The 21,088-nt window shown below is 34.9% G+C and overlaps 3 protein-coding genes across 6 annotated transcripts; 1 reads left to right on the top strand and 2 right to left on the bottom strand.

Moving 5' to 3' along the window:
• Positions 1–335: 335 nt before the first annotated feature.
• Positions 336–5,754, bottom strand: LOC114524511 (motile sperm domain-containing protein 1-like). 2 transcript variants are annotated; one of them, XM_028545612.1, is made up of 9 exons: positions 5,557–5,754; positions 4,222–4,316; positions 2,490–3,027; positions 1,858–2,006; positions 1,526–1,601; positions 1,284–1,425; positions 1,074–1,128; positions 833–994; positions 336–564 (listed from the first exon to the last, which is right to left on the bottom strand). In XM_028545612.1, the coding sequence occupies exons 4-9, from the start codon at positions 2,000–2,002 to the stop codon at positions 530–532; spliced, it is 615 nt and encodes a 204-aa protein (XP_028401413.1). In that variant the 5' UTR covers positions 2,003–2,006; positions 2,490–3,027; positions 4,222–4,316; positions 5,557–5,754; the 3' UTR covers positions 336–529. The 2 variants fall into 2 exon arrangements, with proteins under 2 accessions (XP_028401413.1, XP_028401412.1); XM_028545611.1 differs by having other exon boundaries at positions 2,276–3,027; positions 5,557–5,753.
• A 2,029-nt stretch (positions 5,755–7,783) lies between these two features.
• Positions 7,784–12,839, bottom strand: LOC114524427 (glycogen synthase kinase-3 beta-like). Its single transcript, XM_028545500.1, has 9 exons — positions 12,465–12,839; positions 12,136–12,329; positions 11,931–12,014; positions 10,323–10,433; positions 9,872–10,002; positions 9,665–9,771; positions 9,262–9,455; positions 8,795–8,981; positions 7,784–8,472 (listed from the first exon to the last, which is right to left on the bottom strand). Exons 1-9 carry the CDS (start codon positions 12,544–12,546, stop codon positions 8,309–8,311), a joined length of 1,254 nt encoding a protein of 417 aa, XP_028401301.1. The 5' UTR covers positions 12,547–12,839; the 3' UTR covers positions 7,784–8,308.
• LOC114524426 (double-strand break repair protein MRE11-like) lies at positions 9,471–21,077 on the top strand. Of its 3 annotated transcripts, XM_028545497.1 has the most exons (21): positions 9,471–9,557; positions 10,071–10,124; positions 12,021–12,118; positions 13,013–13,047; positions 14,098–14,150; positions 14,815–14,915; positions 15,436–15,596; positions 15,721–15,808; positions 15,967–16,223; positions 16,669–16,857; positions 17,188–17,344; positions 18,169–18,249; positions 18,710–18,833; positions 19,055–19,158; positions 19,324–19,563; positions 19,695–19,806; positions 19,932–19,994; positions 20,066–20,097; positions 20,291–20,334; positions 20,596–20,647; positions 20,734–21,077. In XM_028545497.1, the coding sequence occupies exons 4-21, from the start codon at positions 13,016–13,018 to the stop codon at positions 20,770–20,772; spliced, it is 1,929 nt and encodes a 642-aa protein (XP_028401298.1). In that variant the 5' UTR covers positions 9,471–9,557; positions 10,071–10,124; positions 12,021–12,118; positions 13,013–13,015; the 3' UTR covers positions 20,773–21,077. The 3 variants fall into 3 exon arrangements, with proteins under 3 accessions (XP_028401298.1, XP_028401300.1, XP_028401299.1); XM_028545498.1 differs by lacking the exons at positions 9,471–9,557; positions 10,071–10,124; positions 12,021–12,118 and having other exon boundaries at positions 12,944–13,047; XM_028545499.1 differs by lacking the exons at positions 19,932–19,994; positions 20,066–20,097; positions 20,291–20,334; positions 20,596–20,647; positions 20,734–21,077 and having other exon boundaries at positions 19,683–19,775.
• Positions 21,078–21,088: the final 11 nt, after the last annotated feature.

The following is a 21,088-nucleotide window of genomic DNA, read 5'->3' as shown; positions in this document are numbered from 1 at the left end:
TTTTTTATTATGAAGTTTTTGTATAGTGTTCACTGTCGGCAATAGAAAAAAATAAAGTTTAGTTCAACTAAATCAACTATACATGCATTTTGGTCAAACTTGCTCAAACGGATGATTAGAGTCCTGCTCGTAATTGACGAAATAAGAATAATTTAGGTTATATTAACTTTGAAGTTTATGTGCACAAAAATTCTGGTCAAGTTAAAAAACAGAGGCGATAGTTAGAGGGTTAAACACACAAGCAGGCTTTACATCACACTTCATTCCCCAAAAGTCTTCAAACAGCAGCTCTAGGTTCAAAAAAATTCACCTAATTTTATTTAAATGATTTTTATTACACATTAAATATCTATCTAGATTAACAGGGTTTAGTTTGGAGTCTCCTGGTATAAGTATTTCACTGAACTATGAACACAACTTCAGTGGTAAAAATTTGTTAAAAAAAACTTAAAATACCCATAAATTTACTATCTACAATGATCTATATCATAATTTTCTAGACATTTGGACCTCATTTATATACACCCTTTTAGCTTGTTTTAAGAATTGCCATTGTTGCTAATCCTGAAATTATAAAAAATAGTTTCATTCATAAAATATCATTTAAAAATGGTCCATCAGTTGTGAGGATATAATATATTCCAGTTGAAATGAGCATAATGAAGGTCATTTTTTGCTTTCTGTAATTCATAGTGGCTACCCCTTTAGTTCCTCGCAACTTTTCAATGTTACCCCTTATAGTTTATGTTAACAGATAAATAAAGAGGGTGCAAAATTGAATCAATTCACATACTGTTAGCTTGAATAATAAAATATCAAAGATTATCATTACCTAAAATATAGGCAGCAATCAGTTTTTGATTAACTGTCAAATGTAAATATGGTGGTATGGATGTGGTCTCACCAACAGTTGGTAACATGAGGGCAATAAGACATACACAACAAAGACTTATCACCATTACCCCAGGACCACTTTTTACATCTTCTGTAAGAACTAAAATAAATAAAGGTTACAACCACAAGATTACTTCATCTTTTACTCTCTAACTGGATATAAACGCAGTTAAACCAACCTTTAAGATGTTGCCTTCTAAACGATTTCTCTGTTATTTTACTTTTAGATTGTTTCTAAACCACAAAAAAGAACACAAAAAAAATGCTAAAACAAATTGGGTACTCCATTCTTAGTTAATCTTCATTCTTAGTCTTCACATTAATATCATAGCTTTGGCACATCCTATAGTGCACTATTGGCAAATGTATACTTATACAATTACTCTCACCTCAGCGTTTGATCTGGTTTTTAGCACTAAAGCAGTTATCTCTTTTTCTCCAATATGTTTCCGCACTCCATACTCAAACAAGCAAAGACGAAATTTGTCTGTTCTTTCAGTCAAATTAGATATTTCAACACAGCGTATTACACTATAAAGAGTATTCGAATTACTATAAAGATTTCAACATGAATCGGCCCTAACATTTGAAGCAACATGAGGAAAATAAAATGTGAAAACATAATACCCACACATCTACATAGCATCGAGGTTTTATTATTCCTTCAGCTTCTGTTACTTTGTAACAACGTGGTGCAGTTCCAAACACTAAATCAGTTAATGTTAAATGTAACAGAAGCCTTGGTGCCTGTTTTTAGTGTGTGGGGGGGGCACTCTATGGAAAATTTTATCGAATAATTTTTTGTCCAAGGAAAAAGTGGAGGCCCTTGGTACCCCCTGCTCGCTCTGTTGTTCATGTGCAAAGCCTTGGTGTGTTAACACAAACATACAAAACATTAATCACTATATGCATTAGGAGCAGATCCAACTGCAGATTGATGACAAATTAGAACATATACTAAACCTTTGAATTGAACAGAAAATTTGTAGGGATTGTAAACAGTCAATATTTGCTTAAATGTAGTTTGGTCATCAGCAATAAATGTGAGTGATTCTGGAAAAACAAAAACTGGAAGGCTTCCATCTTTCAGATTTTGTTGTGACTTCATACACCTAAAAATAAATATCAACATTTTCTCCTAAAAATCACAAGATATACAGTTGACTCACATTTGGCCACTCTGCCAATTCAATATCTTAAGGAATTTACAAAACAGCAATTCACAGGGAATAGGTATAAACAACATGACATTCAAACAAGACAAGCCTGGCAAGGAAATATTGTATGGACATTTTATACCGACTTAATCGATCAACCATAATATAGGATTAATCAATATGTTTTTCTTAAGCCAAACTCAATACGCAGTAGACATACTTACAAGAACAACGCAAATATTATTTCTCCCACAAGATAAATGTGCTGTGATGTTTATATGTATCTTGAATGTTATACACTTAGTACTGTTTATATTAAAGGACAAACCATATTAAACCACTGGAATGAATAATTATGTACTCAGAAACGAAGGATGAACACAGAACTTGAAGTACTACATGAAATTATATTCTTAATATTAGTATTATATTTTCAACCTGCGTCGTTTATTTTCTTGTCTACATTCTTTGCGTTGTTTACAAACACTTTTCTTTTTACGAATGACCGTTCGTTCCCAATTCCCTCTTCAAAGCTCTTTCATCATCCACTCATCCATGCATCATCATTTTTCATCATCCTCATACCAGGGTAAGCCAATTTCTCTTTTTCCATTCTTTATACAAACATTTATTTAAAGTATTTAGAATATGTTTATATATTTACGATAATCTATATTTAACTATCGAGATCAACGCTCTCCTCGCTATCATAGTTAGCAGCTATTGCTAATATATTTTCAGCCTCAGGCCAACAAAGCGAGAAACTTCCTCTTGGTGAAATTAAATCACGTCTCACACTCAAGTGATCATTATAGTTTAATGATATTTTCAAGTAACGTCTCCTCCACCGATTCTGTCGAACATTATAACCACGAAAATAAGCTTGAATAATTGTTGCAGCTTGTGTTTCTGTTATTTTTCTCGCTTGTGCTTTTGATTGGGTTTCTATAGCTACTTCTCGATAATCTTGACTTTTCTAAGAAGAGAAAATTATAAAACTGAATGAAATCCATATGCAATTTATCAGTTTTAAAGGGTTTGGTTATTTTATCAGGGAAGTATTTAAGTATTCGTCGTCGACACCCAGTCCCACTGAACGTTACCTTCGCGAATATTACGTCTTACGAGCGTGCCAGTGTGACCTAGGGGTTTGCAGATATTATGTTTGCAGGATTATAAGCCTCGTTAACATATCATTTTATCTACTGTCTTAAATACGAATACGACGCCCAATTATTCAGGCTTTTAAAATATTAGCTTGGTGACAATAAACCTGATGCTTATTTGTATGGAAATTTGCTGGCTGCGAATTTATAACTGGCCAATCAGAAAATTCCCTTGTGTTCAACTGGATGCAGTTTTATATCTATTGGCAGTATTGCGCGATTCGAACTCTGCAGTTTTATATCTCTTGCGCGATTCGAACTCCCATGCACATGAATAGGCATGTTGGTGGACACATCAAAACGGTGTTCGTTTGTTACTACTATATTCCACATAGTATACTCTGTACTGAACGGATAAGCTATATCAGTAGTGGGAGTTATTTACGGTCAAGATCGATAAATTGATTTGAAAATAACTCCCTTTCCATGCCAAGTATGTGGTTTAACAGCAAATTTAGGCGTACGTTAATGTTGCAAGGCAAGCAACACTTGATTTTAAAGTCTGTTTGCGCAATTCAATTTTATTAGATCCAATTCACTTCTGATGGACGATAGTCTGTTGACTTGCATTTGCATATCACGAAGACTGCTTTATCAATAACAGACATAATACATTCCATACGTCAGACGTGAATTGGATCCAACAAGACTGGATACTCTGAACAGACCATGCATTGATTTATTATAATAGAGCGCAAAATAGAGTGCGCGGTCATCGATTAGCCGACATTACTAAATGGCAATTGGCAACTAGGTTTTTTTAGGGGTGTATCGTCACTAGTCTCCAATAACCTCGTTCACTTGACGAATTTGACATTGCACATCACTGTCAAAACATTTTTGATAATCCGAACCATATAGAAATTGAAAAAATTGAAGAATAGGATTATACTATGGGATTTTTGCCGGAACTTTTACCAAAATCTCGTTCCCACTTTTGGAGGTTTTGCATGCATCATTGGTATCCCCTTAAATACTGCAAATTAACCATAGTATATACGTACATCTTCTGAAAAACGTTTTTGTTTTGGGATCAATTTCGAAGTTGACGTCGTTGTTGTTTTCATCTCATCAGTTCCAGATTCTGCAATCTTTGACTCTGGCATTTCGTGAAAAAAGATTAAAAATTAATAACTGAAGCTTTCCGTCTCTAATAAAGCTAAATCAAGCCCCTATTCGACTGGAAATACCGCCATGGAAACTTTATGAGAAGATTAAGATCGCCCACCTAATGAGTTTGAGTGCGAGTGAGCTTTTAGAATACAGGCGATAGTCTACTGCCGGAAGGAAATGGAAGTTAAGCAGCTAAACTGGGAAATATATTATAATATAGCAATTCAGCCAACTCAATTATATGTTAGGCCTGTTTTCCATCTCGACCGTGTCGTAGCGAAATGTAGCGTGTTCCGTTGTTTCAAAGTAATAAATTCTACGTCATGCACAATTAAGTAGAAAACAGGCTTTAGTTCTGAGGTAACGGGTCGGCTGTAGTGCCTCGGGATTCCGCCCAGCTTTACTTGAATTTTCTGCCCGAAAAAATGTGTGCAATATATGAGCCAATTTTTTAATTATCATGCATGGGCGCCTGGCTTGTAAGCTTTGCCTTTGGTCATAAAGAAAGACGTTATATAATTATATCAAATTTTAAAACTTGCTTCACACTATAGTAAATGATATAAGCCAATCAAATTGTTAATAACCTCGGCGAATTTAGGTCTACTCTGTCTCTGAGTAAAAATCATCCTATAATGACGAGTGACGACAGCAAAATATCGAAATATTTTCGCATGAGGTTCTCTGTATTTTGCGTACAAAAGTTTTAATACAGCTTTTATTAGCAAATTGATAAAACAAACGCTACATAACGAAGAGCAACAAAACGGGAAAACAGCGAAAAAAGCGTGGGAAAAGTTGGAAACCAAGCAGATGCTTGATTAAAGTCTGTTCCAAAAAATGGTTTTGTCATAGTTTAAACATGGATAGTTAAAACTTAAAAGACTTTATTATCCGTGATTTTATTATCCATGGTTTAAAGAAATTGCATTCATGCTTAGATGTTGCATTCATCGGATAGTTGCATTCATGTTTATAGAAATTGCATTTATGATTGCAATAGCTATTTCTAGTATATATAGCTATACTATGGAATAATTGTTTAGGGATTTGAATTGGATTTATAATCAAGGTATGTAACTACAGCGGTTAGTGATTATTGAGTATAGATTACCGAAAGGACGGGGTGATATCGCTTAAAAGACTGATCATGCTAATAATACTACTTTTGAGATATTGAGTAGAAATAATGCACGCATGAGTGAAAATTTAAACACCCTGTTTACCTTCACGAGTCTTAAGCCTTTTTGAAAAGAAATGAAACGCGTAGTCAAGTAGATCACTTGGTTTTTCTTTGAGTATTTCATACACCAGATCTTCCAAATGATCTTGGAACTCTTGAGGCACGTGGAAGTCTTGTCGTTGTTGGTTGGTTTCGATGTCACTTGAACAGACCTGTTTTGACGACATTGTCCTTAGAGAAAATGAGCATGCGGACGTCTTGATGTATATTTGGTTATATAAAATTTGACTTAAGAGCAGTCTAACATCTGTCCGTTAATATTTTGCGTGTAAAAATACATATAATAACCTTTTATTGATCTAGCTTCCATGAATAATTTAGAATGGCGCATGAATGAATCGCTTAACTAGTTAATATATATGCCGGTGTGCACAGCGTGCCTCAAAAACGCCGCAGTATTAGTACAGCCTTGAAATATTAATGAAAATAATTTTACTGCATGTATGGATGTATTGGCTATGTTCTGAAATAAAATTACATTCCCTGGCGTTATAAGTATAGCCCCGTTTTACCCGATTTGAATCATGCAGGCAAGAGAACTTGCTACAACACACGACACATTTATAAATCACCATGTAATGTTTGACCATGCTGGGTGTTTTGGGATCGACGGGACAACTGTATGGGTAGTTTACTGCTACTGGATTCAGAGCGCAAATGCAATGGGCGAGTATTAAACTATGAACTAGCAGTAGATACTGGAAGAGTTCGAAGTAAGTCTAGGCGTTTGCCGATGTCGCCAACCGTCATGCGCATGTCAGGCCAGATACACTGACATTCGGCTGTTCAGTCGAATCGGATAACTTTGAAAAAAATATATTTATGTATCAACATATGAAAAATATAACGTCGGCAGCGGTCGGCATGCCTCAGTCATATGTGAATCTAGATTTTTATTAAGTGGTACGATAATCATTCCGGTTTAGAGTTTTCTGTAGTGTTTATTTAAATCAAGGTAAGTCGACTAAACCTCGATGATTTTTCGGAAAATTCATTATCTTTCCTTCACAATGACCTTTGTCAAATACCATATACTCGAACATAAAAGGCCACTGATGTAAAAAATCGTCGCTTGTGCACCTGGCTGAAGCCTAATAAATTGCATCTTGCGCGCAGGTGCATTCATAACATGACGTTTATGTTTTGAAATATTGTCGAAGCATGCAAATACCGTATTATTATATATACCGTACAATTAAAAAAGGAAATGTATTCCTAATACGTGATTGAAATATACAGCTTATATCCTAAACCTCCATAAAATAATTAAAATTACCTAGAATTTGGACCAATTAGAAATGTTTCGACGCGTATTCATTATTAATGCATGAGTTTAATACTCATGTTTTTTTTTACTGCCGGATCTCCCGGCTGCGATATGACAGAAATTAAGGTCGGAACGACTAAGCCTCGTTCATGCAAATCACTTATTAGTACCGCCAGAAACAAAGCGAATTGTAACTATAAGTTTTAATAATAAGCTAATGTGGACTGCCAATTCAATATGTGTGCACTATATATTTAGTTCAACATTAGCCAGCAGGCCCAGAATAGCTCCAGCGGGAGTATATCTGTAAAGTGTAGTAAAGCAAGCTCACATAATATGGAAACCCCGTAAAATTATAGCTTGTGTTCAGTCTTGGTTGTGAGAGACTATATATTGTTCAGTCGGGAAAGCTTCGATGGTATATATAGATTGGTCAAGTAAAATAGTGTAGTGAGCACAAACTTTATCAAAGAACAGATATTCCGTTTGTAAATGCAAGTGTGTATAAGAACCTTAGACGTTTAATTAGAGAGGCGGTAAATGGGTACATATAAACATGTCATTACAATAAACGGGTGTCCTACTAACGCGTCCGAACAATAAACCGTAAAGACTAAGCGCGCAGGAGATTGTACCAAAAGGGGGGTACAATCTAATCTCATCTGGGCGAAAATTAATTTGTTATGATTGGTAAATCATTGTACAATCAATGATCACCTTCAACAGGGCATAAAGCCCGTTCTCCACTAGGCGAATTTATTCGTGCGAACAGATAAAAAGTGGAAAGCGATTCTACTTTTTCGCGGCGAATTCTCTCGCAAACTAATCACATCACCGGATTTCAGAAATCGCTTCGCGTCGCGCGAATAGATTCGCCTAGTGGAAAACGGGCTTAAGTTATGGTGCTCTCTAACATCAACATACAAAGACAGATTTTGTTCGAGAAGTTCTTATTACACTGTACAAGAATTAATTTTGTCTCATTTCACATTACACATCGGCAAATGATACAGCTACTAGTAAAAATCTATGCAAAGTATTTTACAAGAAATTTAAATATCACATGATATTTATACTGTTTGTCCCGTTTAAATAATTTACACTAGCCTTTATGTCACTCTGTGAGACATAATGTATGAAAATTTTAAGTCTAAAACACTGCCGATGAAAATCCCTTGTAACTAGTTTAAAAGACTCTATGTTAAAATTACACATTTCCCACTTTTAAAAGTATTATTTTCTTTTACATGTATCGCAGAGGGTTCTCTTACAAAGAGCTGTACAATCTGCTCACGTACAACGTTGAGCGATGAACTGGTTTCTCTGCTTACGTTACCGAAATCATGACTTAAGATGAAGCGCATAGCGCCAACACGCATCCCCGACAATTAAAAATAGATGGAAAGATAAGAAAAAAATACATTCGATGAGTAGTTTACTATTAGTTACTATTCGTCTAGTTGTTTTGTTACGACGCAGCAGTAGCGACTGAAGAAGATGTACCACCATCCATTAAAGCGGTACTACTCGTGCTGGATGTAGGGGAATCTGTCGAACTGTTCGTAGCTGTCGCGGCATTCTTGGCATGAGATGGGATTAGAGTAGCATTAAGAGCTGGCTTGATAGCAAGTTCTTAAAAACACAAGGAACGTAAATGATTCACTATGATTTGCATATTGATTGCACGTTTACGGGAAAGATAGCGGATGTAGATTTTACCAATACACAGTACGTACGATCGTGTTTGTATAGAAGAGAATAGTCGTCCTTTGAAGAACAGCAAAGAACGACAGGTTGAAATGCAATTAATGTTTTCTTGTCGCTTTTTTTAGTCACGTATACTGGTTGTGTACATTGTAATATATTTTACTCAATGTTTTAAAACCTTGGTATTTGAGCAATATTCATAATTCAATGAATGCATTCATGCACACGCTGTGTAAATTGTACGTACCTGCGGAACTAAAGTTAAACAAAGGAGGTAGCTCTCTACCATTTGGTAATCTTGTGTTCGCATCTCTAAGCTCGGCGAAGAAATTGTGCGCACATGCCTCAACTGGCGACATTCGTCTTGATGGAGTGTATTCGAGTAGTTTACTGCAAAGTAACGTCGCTTCTGGAGGGACTCGGGGACGGAATACCTATGTAATTATGTAGTATTAGATGGGTATGATAATTATTTGGGGATTTTAGTTGTTACCATAATACAAGTGTTGTTAAACCTTGTTCACACTAGTCTACATTTAATAATTTAAACCATAATTTTACATCTCTTGAATGATGATCAATTGAGTGAGTGAGTGAGTGAGTGAGTGACTTTATTTAAAGAGGGTAACACCTGACAGTATATAAATACTGATAAACTAGTGGCCCTTGAGAAACTTAGTCTTTATCCAAAACAGTAATCAAACATTCACATACCTTGCTCCATGGATGAGGTTTAATTTGAGGAAATTTAAATTCTGTATAGTGAGGATTCATCTCTTTAATTTGTTCTTTGTTAGGTGTTCCAAGAACTTTAATTATTTCTACAAGTTGATCAACACCACTATCACCAGGAAATATTGGCTGTCCAAGCAAAAGTTCAGCTAAGACGCACCCTGCTGACCAAACATCTACAACACAAACGAACAAGATGTTGAAAAAGGATAACGAATTGTTGCTCCCAGTGCACTAAACCACCTAATACCTAATAATCAAAAGGAATAGAAACCAAGGTAAAAAATGGTCTCAAAACATCTTAACAAAATCGAACAATATTTAATATTGACTGCTATGTAAGAATGCAAGTGTGATATGCTAAACACATTTTTAAACACACTACCTATATTTGAGGTGTAATCTGTTGCCCCAAATATCAGTTCTGGTGCACGGTAGTATCGAGAACAAATATAGGCCACATTTGGCTCGCCTTTCACAAGAACCTTTGCACTAAGTAGAAAACAAAAATGGTTTAAGTCAAAGTTTAAAGCCTAAGGTGAGAAAGAAGCTTAACAGGTACATAAATATTCACCCTTAAAACACATCTTACCTTCCAAAGTCACATAGTTTTAGGACTGCCGTATCTGGATCTAGCAACAAATTTTGAGGTTTGATATCTCTATGACAGATTCCAAGTGAGTGGATGTAGGCTAATGAACGAAACAGCTGATACATGTAGAGCTAAAAGAAACATTGATACAATATACTTTTTTTGCATAATAAATAAAATTGTACTTTTTATTTATTAGGTATTTTTCTCACACTCTTGGCTGAATGGCTCTTCTATGCAAAAATTATGAAAGGTATTTACAATCAGATTATTAGAATGACTTTGTTTTTTCTTTTGAGAAAAAATTATTCGTCTGTGTTTGGAATCAAAGGTTTGTGTTTGGAAATGAAAGATTTCACAAGTTTCACAACAGGCAGTTTCACAATTGTGATTGTGAAGTTTCACAATCAGGGTGCATCACACAATAGGCAAATTACTATTGAGCAAATACCTTGACATGAACTAAAGGAATAGTCTGTTTTGATTTACTGTAATGCCTTGCAACTCGATACACAGTTTCTGGGACAAATTCTAACACCAAATTCAAATAAATTTCCTCTCTCTAAAAGAACAATCAAACATTGTGTCATTGCAGAAAATGCTCCATTTTTACTAGTCTTGAGTACATATGGCATTTAAGAGTGAAATCTTTATCTATTATTTAACAACATTAGATGTCATAACTAATGCCACCACCATAACTAATGGTCTTGTAGAAACCATAAATTTCCAAGGATGCAAAATTGGCATCAATAATTTGAAGGGGCACAAATATACATGGGAAGTTGTACACTGTTCTGATTTAGTTTAGCAGTGATGATAATATCATGGCTATTTTGTTCTGCTTAAGTTATATACAAACATTTTGTCAAACCTTACTTTATGTACAAAGGTTGCAAATTTATGAATGCAAGCATGTAGAAGCAAGATAAGGGAATTTCATAACTTTTAAAAAATTAGCTCTACATCATGTTCGGGACTGAAGCTAGTTTAAGCATTTGAGATCATCCCAATATTACTCTATTCATCAGTTAAAATTGGTAGGACCTTTTTTGAAGATTCTAGTTTTTACATTAGTCTATGGCTAACTAAAGTGAACCACAAAATGTCTTGCCACAAAAACCATAAACAGGTCAAGGTCAAACAATTCACCTGTAGCACTCTTTTGGCATTATACTTTAGTGGAACACACAATGTTCAAAGGGGCACTTGTACATGCATGTATGCATTGATTACTGGTAAAAATTTATAAAATAAGATTAATGATAAACCAAGTGAAACAGTTGGATGATTATATCTACATGGTTTATAAAGATTTGAAATTTTTTAATTGCAATATGACAAACTATACTGTATTAATGTATAAAATTATGCAATGCAATATTAGGATGAACCAGTGAAGTTACATACATTCCTTTTATGGAAAATAAAGATATTAGAGCAATGCAGAAATGACAAACAGAACTCATCTTTTGCACTGGATTTCAATTATACCATGAAAATATAATATTCAATACATGCTGTATGTATTAAAATAACTGTTGATTTTGCACATCTTTCAATAAATCTTTTGAACTGAAGTGATTACAGTTAATAGAGGTTGAAAATGTCAACAATGTAATTTCCAAATATAAGTATTCAACTACTGCTTCAGTTTAAAGACCAATCTGAAAATGGAATCCAAGGAAATCCATTTTTTTTTCAACAGAAGTTTAAATGTGGAGAAGTATGTAGTTGTATTTTAAAACTATGAAACTATATATTGTGGAAGCAACCATATTCATTTGTGTGAATATCGTTCTCCAGGCAACCACAGACCTGTTGATGTGGGAAGGATCGAACCACTGTCTAACACCGCAAAGCCCCGAAATAATATTATTCATTAACAAAAAAATGGTCAAAACAGCTTCCAAACTTGTAGAATACACCAAAATTTGCCTTGTTAAATCATTGTTAATTGAGTTTCCCCCACAAACAAAAATATTTAACTCTCGAACGAGATTAATTTTAAAATAAACTGTGTATGTTTTATTAGCTATTTAAGTGAGCGTATCCATACCTTTTCGCCACTTGAATAAAAGAAATACTTCAGTTTGACAATGTTACAATGGTCCAGTTTTCTCATAATTTGAAGTTCTCTGTTCTGTAGAAAAAACATGAATTGCGGATTTGTGAGTTATAAAGAATTATGCAGCGAAGACGCATTTTGGCAAATAATACCAGCTGCCTCGATTTGTGTTTGGGAAGGTAAAATTTGCTTGTACCTTAAATCTTTTATCTTGTAAAACTTTTTTGATTGCGACAGGCTGATCACCCTCGCATAATCGTGCCTGATATACAACACCAAAGGATCCATTTCCAATAACTTTCGTGTCGGCATAGCTGATTTCTTGAGTCCGATCAGGCAATGAACCTGACGTTGCAATGACTGTAGTCACTTTACCACCATCTTTGTCACCTTTATGGACAATAAAACCGGTGAAAATCATATTCAGTTCATGACAGGCAGTTTCAAGATATATTTTTTCGAATTGGAATGTACAGATTATATATTGAATCCAAATTGAAGTACCTTTTTTAAACGCATACTTACGGCTAACTTTAACGCCGCCAAAAGAAGAACCCTGAGATTTCCCGGTTTCTGCTAACGACGTTGTACGAGGCCTACCGCTCATTTTAAATAAAATCTTCGGGTAAGAGATTGCCAACAGTAGCCTTTCTTTAAAGGTTCTTTACATCTCTTGTCGTTATAAACATCATAGCAATCAGAAAGGCGACAGGGAAAGAGATTGGAACTGTGTGTCTTGTCAAATAACAAACCCACGAAAAAAGATTACATCATTTTCAAGACATTGATAGCTTTCTAGTTTTCAAAAATTCTAAACTCCGATATCTTCTACACGACCCGATGAGCCAAAGACTTATCCAGCAGTCTACAAGCTTTTTTCAAAAATTTTCTGTTTAAAAATCGATTTGCAATATGGCGGCGGCCTTGCATGTGGCTACCCCCAGCAAACATAGCAACCGATTATGTCCCGAACTTGAGCCGAGAATTTTACGAAATGATAGACTATCCAGTTAATTCCAAATTCACAGTTCAGTGCTTTGTTCCAAAAATCCAAAATTATTATGCATGTCTAGATCATGGAGGATAAAGAAGATAGAGCAAGTCAAAGGTATCTATAACTATTTAGTATCTTGTGTATTGTTTCATTGTGGAAGTTTACCATAAATTAGCATCTGACCCTTGACGCCTTTCTATGTACACTGTTTTTTAATTCCTGACCATAATTTAGCTGCCTCAGAGGCTCTGAGCCTGACTGCATAATTTCCATCATTTCTGAAATTCAAATTCCTGAGGAATTCCAGACCATAGTAGTTCAGCTTTGAGAGGGGGGTACAATATTATAGCCCACTTCTGGATGCATACTCATGCTACATTCATTGTTGACTGTTGGTACAATACAATAAACAATGGTCAAAGTTACAATAAAATTACAAAGAGTTAAAATGTTGTAAAATGAATGCCAAAGGTCTTGAGAATTAATTGCATGCTATATTGCTTTGAGTGGTCAACATATCCGTATCAACTATCAACAACCTGACATGTTGGGATAGAAAGTTGTCTCACTGTCTTCCTGTTTCAATCTCGCCTTGCTCTAATGCTATTAATTCTCATGGAGCATTTGAATCAGTAATTTAAGTGAGGTCAGCCTCAAGAAAAGTGAAATACATGTTTTGAAAATTATGATGCCCAAATGATATAAAATGTGAGCAAATGATATAAAATTCTGCAACTTTGCTACCAAGAACAAAGCGAACACATCATTCAGTAAATAACCAACCTTCTCCCATCACTATGCCTAATTTCAATTGAACCTAACTGGAAAATATGCTATCATAGAAACCCAATCTGAATGTGGTAGTATATATAGAATATACCCCAGAGTGCATTATCTTAAAAAATATAGTGGTCAAAAGTTAAAAATGAAAAAATAATGTTGTTTATGGTTGATCATAAAATCATGGAATAATCCTAAAGTTGATAATCTGCTTGAAAGCCCTCTTGTTTAAAAGCTAAGAAGATCATCATGCAAACATGACAGACGAGCATGACTCAATCACTGGCTTAAGATAAGAAAATCACTTTAGTTGAGGTTTAGTTAGTATATACATTGTAAAGAATGAAAAAATATTTATTGAAACCAATCATGTTATAATTTTAGGTCAATTAATGATGAGGATCTTGATCATGAGAATACAATGTCTATTCTTGTTGGTATGTACAATCTAATTCCATTTCATAAGAGACTTTAGAGCAATTTTTAATATTTTAAAAATTTTTTAAATATTTTTTTTCTCCTTATGTGCCACAAATTTTATATTCATAGACTAATATTTAATATTTCTAAAACCTGCAAGTCATCTCTAGTGATATTTACATCACATTCCTGTGGCATATGGGTTGACATCTAGACAGCTAGAATAATATCAGATTTCCAATACTGTGCCTGTAGCTTACGCGTTGCACCCGTGTTTTTTTTGAAACGTTTAACACAAAGAAGAAATTAACTGTTGTATGCCCAGAGTGACAATTTTCAATTCAAAATATTGAAATTCTAATTCCTTAGTTTTATTGATAGTTGAGTATTATCACCTTTACTATGCTTAAAATTACAGGTTTTGTTACGTCTCGTTGTGCTGTTTCCAGGAAGCAGCCGCGTGGGTACTTACTTGAAGTGATTGCCATGCCCACCTTGTGAACTAAAAGATTTTTGTTTCAATTTGAAAAAGTCTGGTTTCAAATGCAGACTTCGGGTCACTAATGGCGACTCTATTTTCCGCGGAAGAGGAAAATGCCAGCGTAACCCAAAGTTTCTACCTCTACTGAGTTATAGAATTATTTTTTAATATATATTTGACTTTCTCGCCTATTCTCTCAGCTACCGATAATCACATCGGATACATGGAAAAAGACCCAGAGAGAGCATCAGATTCGTTGGTAACATTTGAAGAGATACTACAAATCGCTAAAGAGAAAAAAGTATGCTCAACTACTTGTTTCTGTCCGTCATATTTGCAAATGAAGTACAGTTGCTATGTGCGGAATTTCACGGTTCAGTTACGCTATTCAAAGGCACTCAAAAGGTTAATGAATCTAAGCCAGGGGTCTAAGATTATCCTCCTTACACACTAAACGATAAAGCCCTTGTTGCTTGGCTTATTCATGCTTACGACTGTTTGTGATCTGTTCATTGTGAATGACGACTCGCTGATATTGTGAACACTCTTAGTAGAGATGGCTATCAGACATTAGTGAATATACAAGAAATTTGCAAACACCATGAAACGCATACATCACACTCTTTCGGTAAATACGCCATTTGGTCCGGAAGCCTCGTTTTCATATATCCTAAACAAAGAACGTATTCGTATCCTAAGAGTATTGCATGCTGGTATTCATGATGCATAGCTCGAGGTGCCTTTGAAAATCTTTCCTAAACACTGCATCATGTTGTGTAAAGTACACATTTATACGGTTTGTGAATTTTCCTTTTCATCAGGTTGATTTTATTTTGCTTGGTGGAGATTTATTCCATGAAAATAAACCATCTCGAAAAATAGTTCATAAGACAATGGAGATAATACGAAAATATTGCATGGGAGATCAACCATGTTTCCTGGAATTTCTCAGTGATCAATCTATCAATTTTGCAGCCAACAGGTAATAGAGGTAATCTAGGTAATCTACCGACTTTTTTAAACAATGTATTTTATGTCCTGGTTAAATAAGATTATCACAAAAAACTAACTTGTTTTATAATATCCAGTCTTTGATTTAATTTTAGTTTTCCCACTGTGAACTACGAGGATCCTAACTATAATATCTCTATTCCAATATTCTCAATTCACGGAAATCATGATGATCCAGCAGGGGTAAATATTATTTTGTGTAAATGCATTCGTGCGGTACATAATTATGTAGCTTACGCATAGTACAGTCTGTGTTATGCAATAATAACTATATATAGAAGACTGGCTTGAGCATATTGTTACCAATGTATGACTAAAGCAGTATTTTTAATATTTTTCAGGATGGGAATTTATGTACACTTAATCTATTTAGTGTCAGTGGTTTTGTTAATTATTTTGGTAAAGCAAGCAATGTAGATGATATTACTATAAGCCCTATACTTATGCAAAAGGGTACGACAAAGTTAGCTCTGTATGGCCTGGGATCTGTACGCGATGAAAGATTACATCGAACATTTCTTAACAAAAAAGTCAAAATGCTTCGTCCAAAGGAAGATCCTGACTCTTGGTTCAATTGCTTTGTTCTTCATCAAAACAGGTACGGTTGTGCAATCAGTCATCAGCCCCTAGTCAGCTTTTGCTAGCTTTATTAGCCTTAATGCACGAAGTGACTGGGTTATATATGGATCATCTTGTTTTAAATCTTGTTTTCACACGGAGTTAACGCGGAGATTTTGAACCTCATTTTCCATTTCAAGTCGTTTGAATGAAAAAGATAGCGGCATGAAGATCTAACTACAATCCATTGCGGGCTTCATATATAAATGTGCAAAATGGGGAAAGAAAAAACTCAAAATAAGTCATGTCTTGGGTTACGTCATTCTTGTCCCTAGACGTAGAAATGAGACTTTAGTCCTAGAGGTTATAGAAGAAGTTTTACTTTGGCACATAAATACACGCACGAACTGAAGATTTATAGAACTGGGGGTATTACAAGTAGGGTTATTTTTCATTTTTGTACTATTCCTTACTTCACTCTTCAGAGCTAAACACGGAGCAAAAAATCATATTCCTGAGAATTTTCTTGACGATTTTCTTGATCTGGTAATCTGGGGCCATGAACATGAATGTCTTATTGATCCTCAATATTCGGAATCTGAGAAAGATATTTATATCAGTCAACCTGGTTCATCAGTCGCAACTTCGTTGTGTGAGGGAGAAGCTAAAGAGAAGTAAGCAAGTCTGTTGATCAGTAGCGTAGCCAGCCTGACGATTTGTCCGGCTATCCTAATATTTTGGTGTTTATTGACTGTGAAAAAAATGAATTTCTAAATAAATGAATAATTATAATAACACGAAATTTACATAGCGGTACAAAATCGTCAGGCTGGTTACGCCACTGCTGTTGATGATAATTTTCCAAGCAAGTTTACATTTTCATGCATGTTTAGGTGTTTTAACCTTTTAACTAAGTTTTTCATAATATGATTTAGCTTTCAAACCTACCGGGTATTTGAAATATATGGGCTAACTCTAAAGAATCTAATGCATTCCTTTTACAGGTACTGTGGAATTTTACGAGTTGTTGGAAAGAATTTTCGTATGGATAAATTTCGCTTAAAGACAGTACGTCCATTTTACACAAAAGATGTTATATTAAGTGAGACTGATGTTGATTCTTTTGACGACGCCGCTGCGCAAGAGTATTTAGCTGAACAGGTACGTGCCTCTGTACGTGCATGAGACAACAGTCTCTCTATTGTACGTACGTGCCTGAATTCTGTTAGAAACGTGAAGCATTTATTTAATAGACCTTTCTCATAATGACGTCAAACGCGGAAAGTATGATGTTACACCAAGTATGATTGGCTCGATAGTTTTGTGTAGCCAATCAAATTTCGTGTAACATCAGACTTTCCGCGTTTGACGTCATTATATAAGAAAGGTCTATTGTTGTAAGTTTCATGCAGTATCAAGTATTCGTCCTAGAATTTGCTACTGATCTCATTAGGCTTTGATGAAATCAAAACTGGTATGCAGTGCAGTGTATAAGCGAACTATAAAGCACTATAAAGCTTATAGCTTTTCAACACCTTAATTAATTTACCTAAGTGACTGTTGCATTGAGAGATGATAGGTGGCTGAAAAGGAAGATTAAAAAGCTAATAGCTAGAAGTATAGTATGAAAGTATCTGACTATGTTGCCTCTGGTTTCCATGTATTCCCTGGTCTCCCTGCACTCCTCTGGCGTCCCTGTATTTCCCTGGCTTCCCTGTATTCCCCTGGCTTCCCTGTATTCCCCTGGCTTCCCTGTATTCCCCTGGCTACTAGTATAAAACTCCAACATAGCTAATCTCATAGTTTTTTGATACACAAGGAGGGCAAAATCCAATCCTAATTAAGCAATAGTACGTTGAGGCCTTCGAGGGATACAAATCATGAAACAAAATTTGTTATTGCATGGTTACGTACATTTGTAAGAAAAAGAATAAGGCTTTTGCCTATAGATATAAATTTGTAAAGCGGTATATATTTGTTCACAGGTGGAAGAACTGATTGCCCTATCTGAGCGTGAGCACACTGGAGACATCAGACAACCAAAACTACCTTTGATACGACTCAGGGTAAATATGTTAATAATAATATAATTATATAATTATACTATTTTACAAGTCAACTTTCGCCAAATTAATGGCATTACTGTCATACTTTATAGTGTTATTTCCTGGATTGAATATAGCTTTAAAATGTCGTCAATTTAAGACAATTGAAATTGCTTTTGAGAATTCTGACGTTCTTTGTCCCAAGTGAAAAAAATAGTTCTTGATTAGAAATTCCCTCGGCAAGTTGCATTAGATCTTGAAAGTATATGATTTGTAGAAGAAATGTTGTATCAGTTAAGCTCTATAAACACACTCGTATAGATGTTCCTGAAAACAGAGATGATAGGCATTCAACTTGCCGAAAATGGCAGCTATTTATCCTCGAGTAACTTCATTGGTTGAATTCATACAGAATTAGCACTACGTAACTTTTTCATGCATGGTATTTTAATAATCCATTAGTTTGACTTTATTTTTTTAGGTTGAGTACACGGGTGGATTTTCGCCTTTCAATGTCAACAGATTTGGACAACAGTTCGTAAAACGTGTTGCAAATACAAAGGATATTCTACTGTTTTATCGCAAGAGAGTTTTAACTGTTAGAGGTGGGAGTTTAAAGCTCATAGTTCGTTATATAGGTGATGCGACCCAAAAAGTAAGATAAATTAAGTGTTGGCAAATTAAATTGATTTAATTTACGTTGGGCCCAATCTACGACAGTCGCCAGTAGGCCTAAAAGAGCGAATCAAGGGGATAGAAAACGTATATATATGTTATAAATGTATTATTATATCTTGTCAAGATAAAATATAATTCAATTTTGCAGAAAAGAAAACTAATGACGTTGGAACAGTTCGAATTCGTCCTGAAATATTAGATGAAGTTCATGTTGAAGACCTTGTTAAAGAATATCTTAATTCTCAAGAGAATGTGAGAGTCTTTTCATATTTCAAACTGAGTATACTCACTTCAGAGAAAGTTTAATAATTGATTTTTAAGACTACTTTTCGTTGCTGCTTGCATGGAAATTAACTTATTCTAATCTAATTATATTCTAATAATTATGATATAACCCGTGCAGTTCTTTCTTAATAGAAACTGCAATTAAATATTTTATCTGAGCGCAAGATGGGATTAGCCTTGCAAGAATTTGTCGACAAAGATGAGAAAGAAGCAATTGGTGAGATTGTCAAATTACAACTTCGTGATACTCAGAAAACATTATCAACAAAGAATGTCCGATATGAAAATGACATTGTCCAGGAGGTTATCAAAGAAACTGAACGAAGTCGAACCGTAGAGCCAAGCCAGGAAGAAGACGCGCACACAAGAAAGGTATTGAAGATTCACTCTACTCGAATTCGCCAGTTGTCTTTTCGTCAGTTGTCTAGCCGTATATACCAAAATAGCACAGATAATTCAGATTACGCGGATAATCCGTAACTATAAATCAGCATTTTGTGTAGATTTTAAAAGAAGCGGTGCAACATTCTCAAAGCAAAGTGCAAGATACACCGATCACTTTATCCGACGAAAGTGATGGAGAGGATGGAAGTCGAACTACTAAGACCACTCGGGGTAATTTCAACAAAAAATTTTGAAAAGATCTGTCCAGGATAGATCTATCACAACAAACCTTATCCTGTGCTTCGATTGGACTGTTAGAGTGACTCACTTTCAAAAATAGTTTAATTGTATTTTAGGACGAGGGCGTGGCAGAGGGCGTGGTAGAGGGAAAGAACGATCTGAAGGATCGCGAAAAACAAGTAAAATTCTTTCATTCTTTCTGTTAAAGTTCTTCCTTTATCTTCACGCATCTACTTATAATTGCCTTTAGCATCTGCTCGTGGAAAAAAGCCGCAGATTCTGGTGAGTCAAAGATGGTACAAATCACATTAATGTGAACTTTCATATTGTCATATAAAGACTGATGCTCTTACAAACCAATCTATTAAGTATAGTTATATTCAGTTTATTGTATTTAAAGGCTTTATTAATCACATTCAGCGATTCCTTTTTGTGACTTCAATTAATTGAACTAATTCAATTCGCACTCTTCTAGTTTGAAGATGGTGGCAGTTTATCCTTTGGTAAGAACGACTCGAGGTAGGTTAAAATTCATCAATAAAAAATTTTAGTATTTCATTTTGTCGTATTCTAAGATTATAAATTTACAGTAAGAAATGAAGTTGAAATAGCTGGGTATAAACTACGTCCAATTCCATCACCCTTTATGTGCCAATCCGCTTCGTGTTTCAGTTTTCGTAACAATCGTTAGGTGATAAAACAGACTGTTCAGCGCATTGTTGGTGATGTGCAATGTTTACCATGTGTTGAAGAGGATACAATTTTTACAAATCTTTTCAGAGGCAAGTTATCTAGTTCTGCATGGGATCAAAACTCGAATGAGCTGGATGAGGTACGTGTTCTCTACTCTAATTAAACTATAGAAAATGTTAAAATACGGCGTTTAATAACTTGATTTTTCTGGTATTTTACCATCAGGAAGATCCTTTTGCTTTTCCAACGAAACGAAAACGTTAAGGCTCTTCTAATATCCTAACGTCAGGCAAAGAGCCATTAAAGGTATTTCTCATTAACGGCGGCCCTGAATGTAAAAACAATGGGATGAAAAACTAGGAAAACCTCGTAAATATGAAAACTATAGAAAAAGGCAAAAGGCAACAAATAGTTCTAAAGTTTACCAACAGCGAAGGTTCGAAATAATGGAGCGATTCTGGCCCTCGGCGTCAATAACTTCCAGTTCCGAAGGCTGAAATTCGGGTATCAGAGGTTCATAATGTTGAGTATTGAACGTTATATTTTTAAAAGAATACATTAATATAGCAACAGTTTTGTA

This window comes from Dendronephthya gigantea, unplaced genomic scaffold (genome assembly GCF_004324835.1).
Source record: "Dendronephthya gigantea isolate DGI-Jeju-01 unplaced genomic scaffold, DenGig_1.0 000031F, whole genome shotgun sequence".
Taxonomy (NCBI): domain Eukaryota; kingdom Metazoa; phylum Cnidaria; class Anthozoa; order Malacalcyonacea; family Nephtheidae; genus Dendronephthya; species Dendronephthya gigantea.
This window is presented reverse-complemented; position numbering and strand designations above follow the sequence as displayed.

Coding starts and splice junctions, on each gene's coding strand:
- LOC114524511 (XM_028545612.1), bottom strand. CDS start 2,002: ATGAAGTCACAACAAAATCTGAAAGATGGAAGCCTTCCAGTTTTTGTT. Junction 1,426..1,525: donor CCTCGATGCTATGTAGATGT/GTGGGTATTATG, acceptor TACTCTTTATAG/TGTAATACGCTGTGTTGAAA. Junction 995..1,073: donor TAGAAGGCAACATCTTAAAG/GTTGGTTTAACT, acceptor TATTTATTTTAG/TTCTTACAGAAGATGTAAAA.
- LOC114524427 (XM_028545500.1), bottom strand. CDS start 12,546: ATGAGCGGTAGGCCTCGTACAACGTCGTTAGCAGAAACCGGGAAATCT. Junction 12,330..12,464: donor TGGCGGCGTTAAAGTTAGCC/GTAAGTATGCGT, acceptor TTGTCCATAAAG/GTGACAAAGATGGTGGTAAA. Junction 9,772..9,871: donor AAACTATGTGACTTTGGAAG/GTAAGATGTGTT, acceptor TTTTCTACTTAG/TGCAAAGGTTCTTGTGAAAG.
- LOC114524426 (XM_028545497.1), top strand. CDS start 13,016: ATGGAGGATAAAGAAGATAGAGCAAGTCAAAG. Junction 16,858..17,187: donor GAGGGAGAAGCTAAAGAGAA/GTAAGCAAGTCT, acceptor TTCCTTTTACAG/GTACTGTGGAATTTTACGAG. Junction 17,345..18,168: donor AAGAGTATTTAGCTGAACAG/GTACGTGCCTCT, acceptor ATTTGTTCACAG/GTGGAAGAACTGATTGCCCT.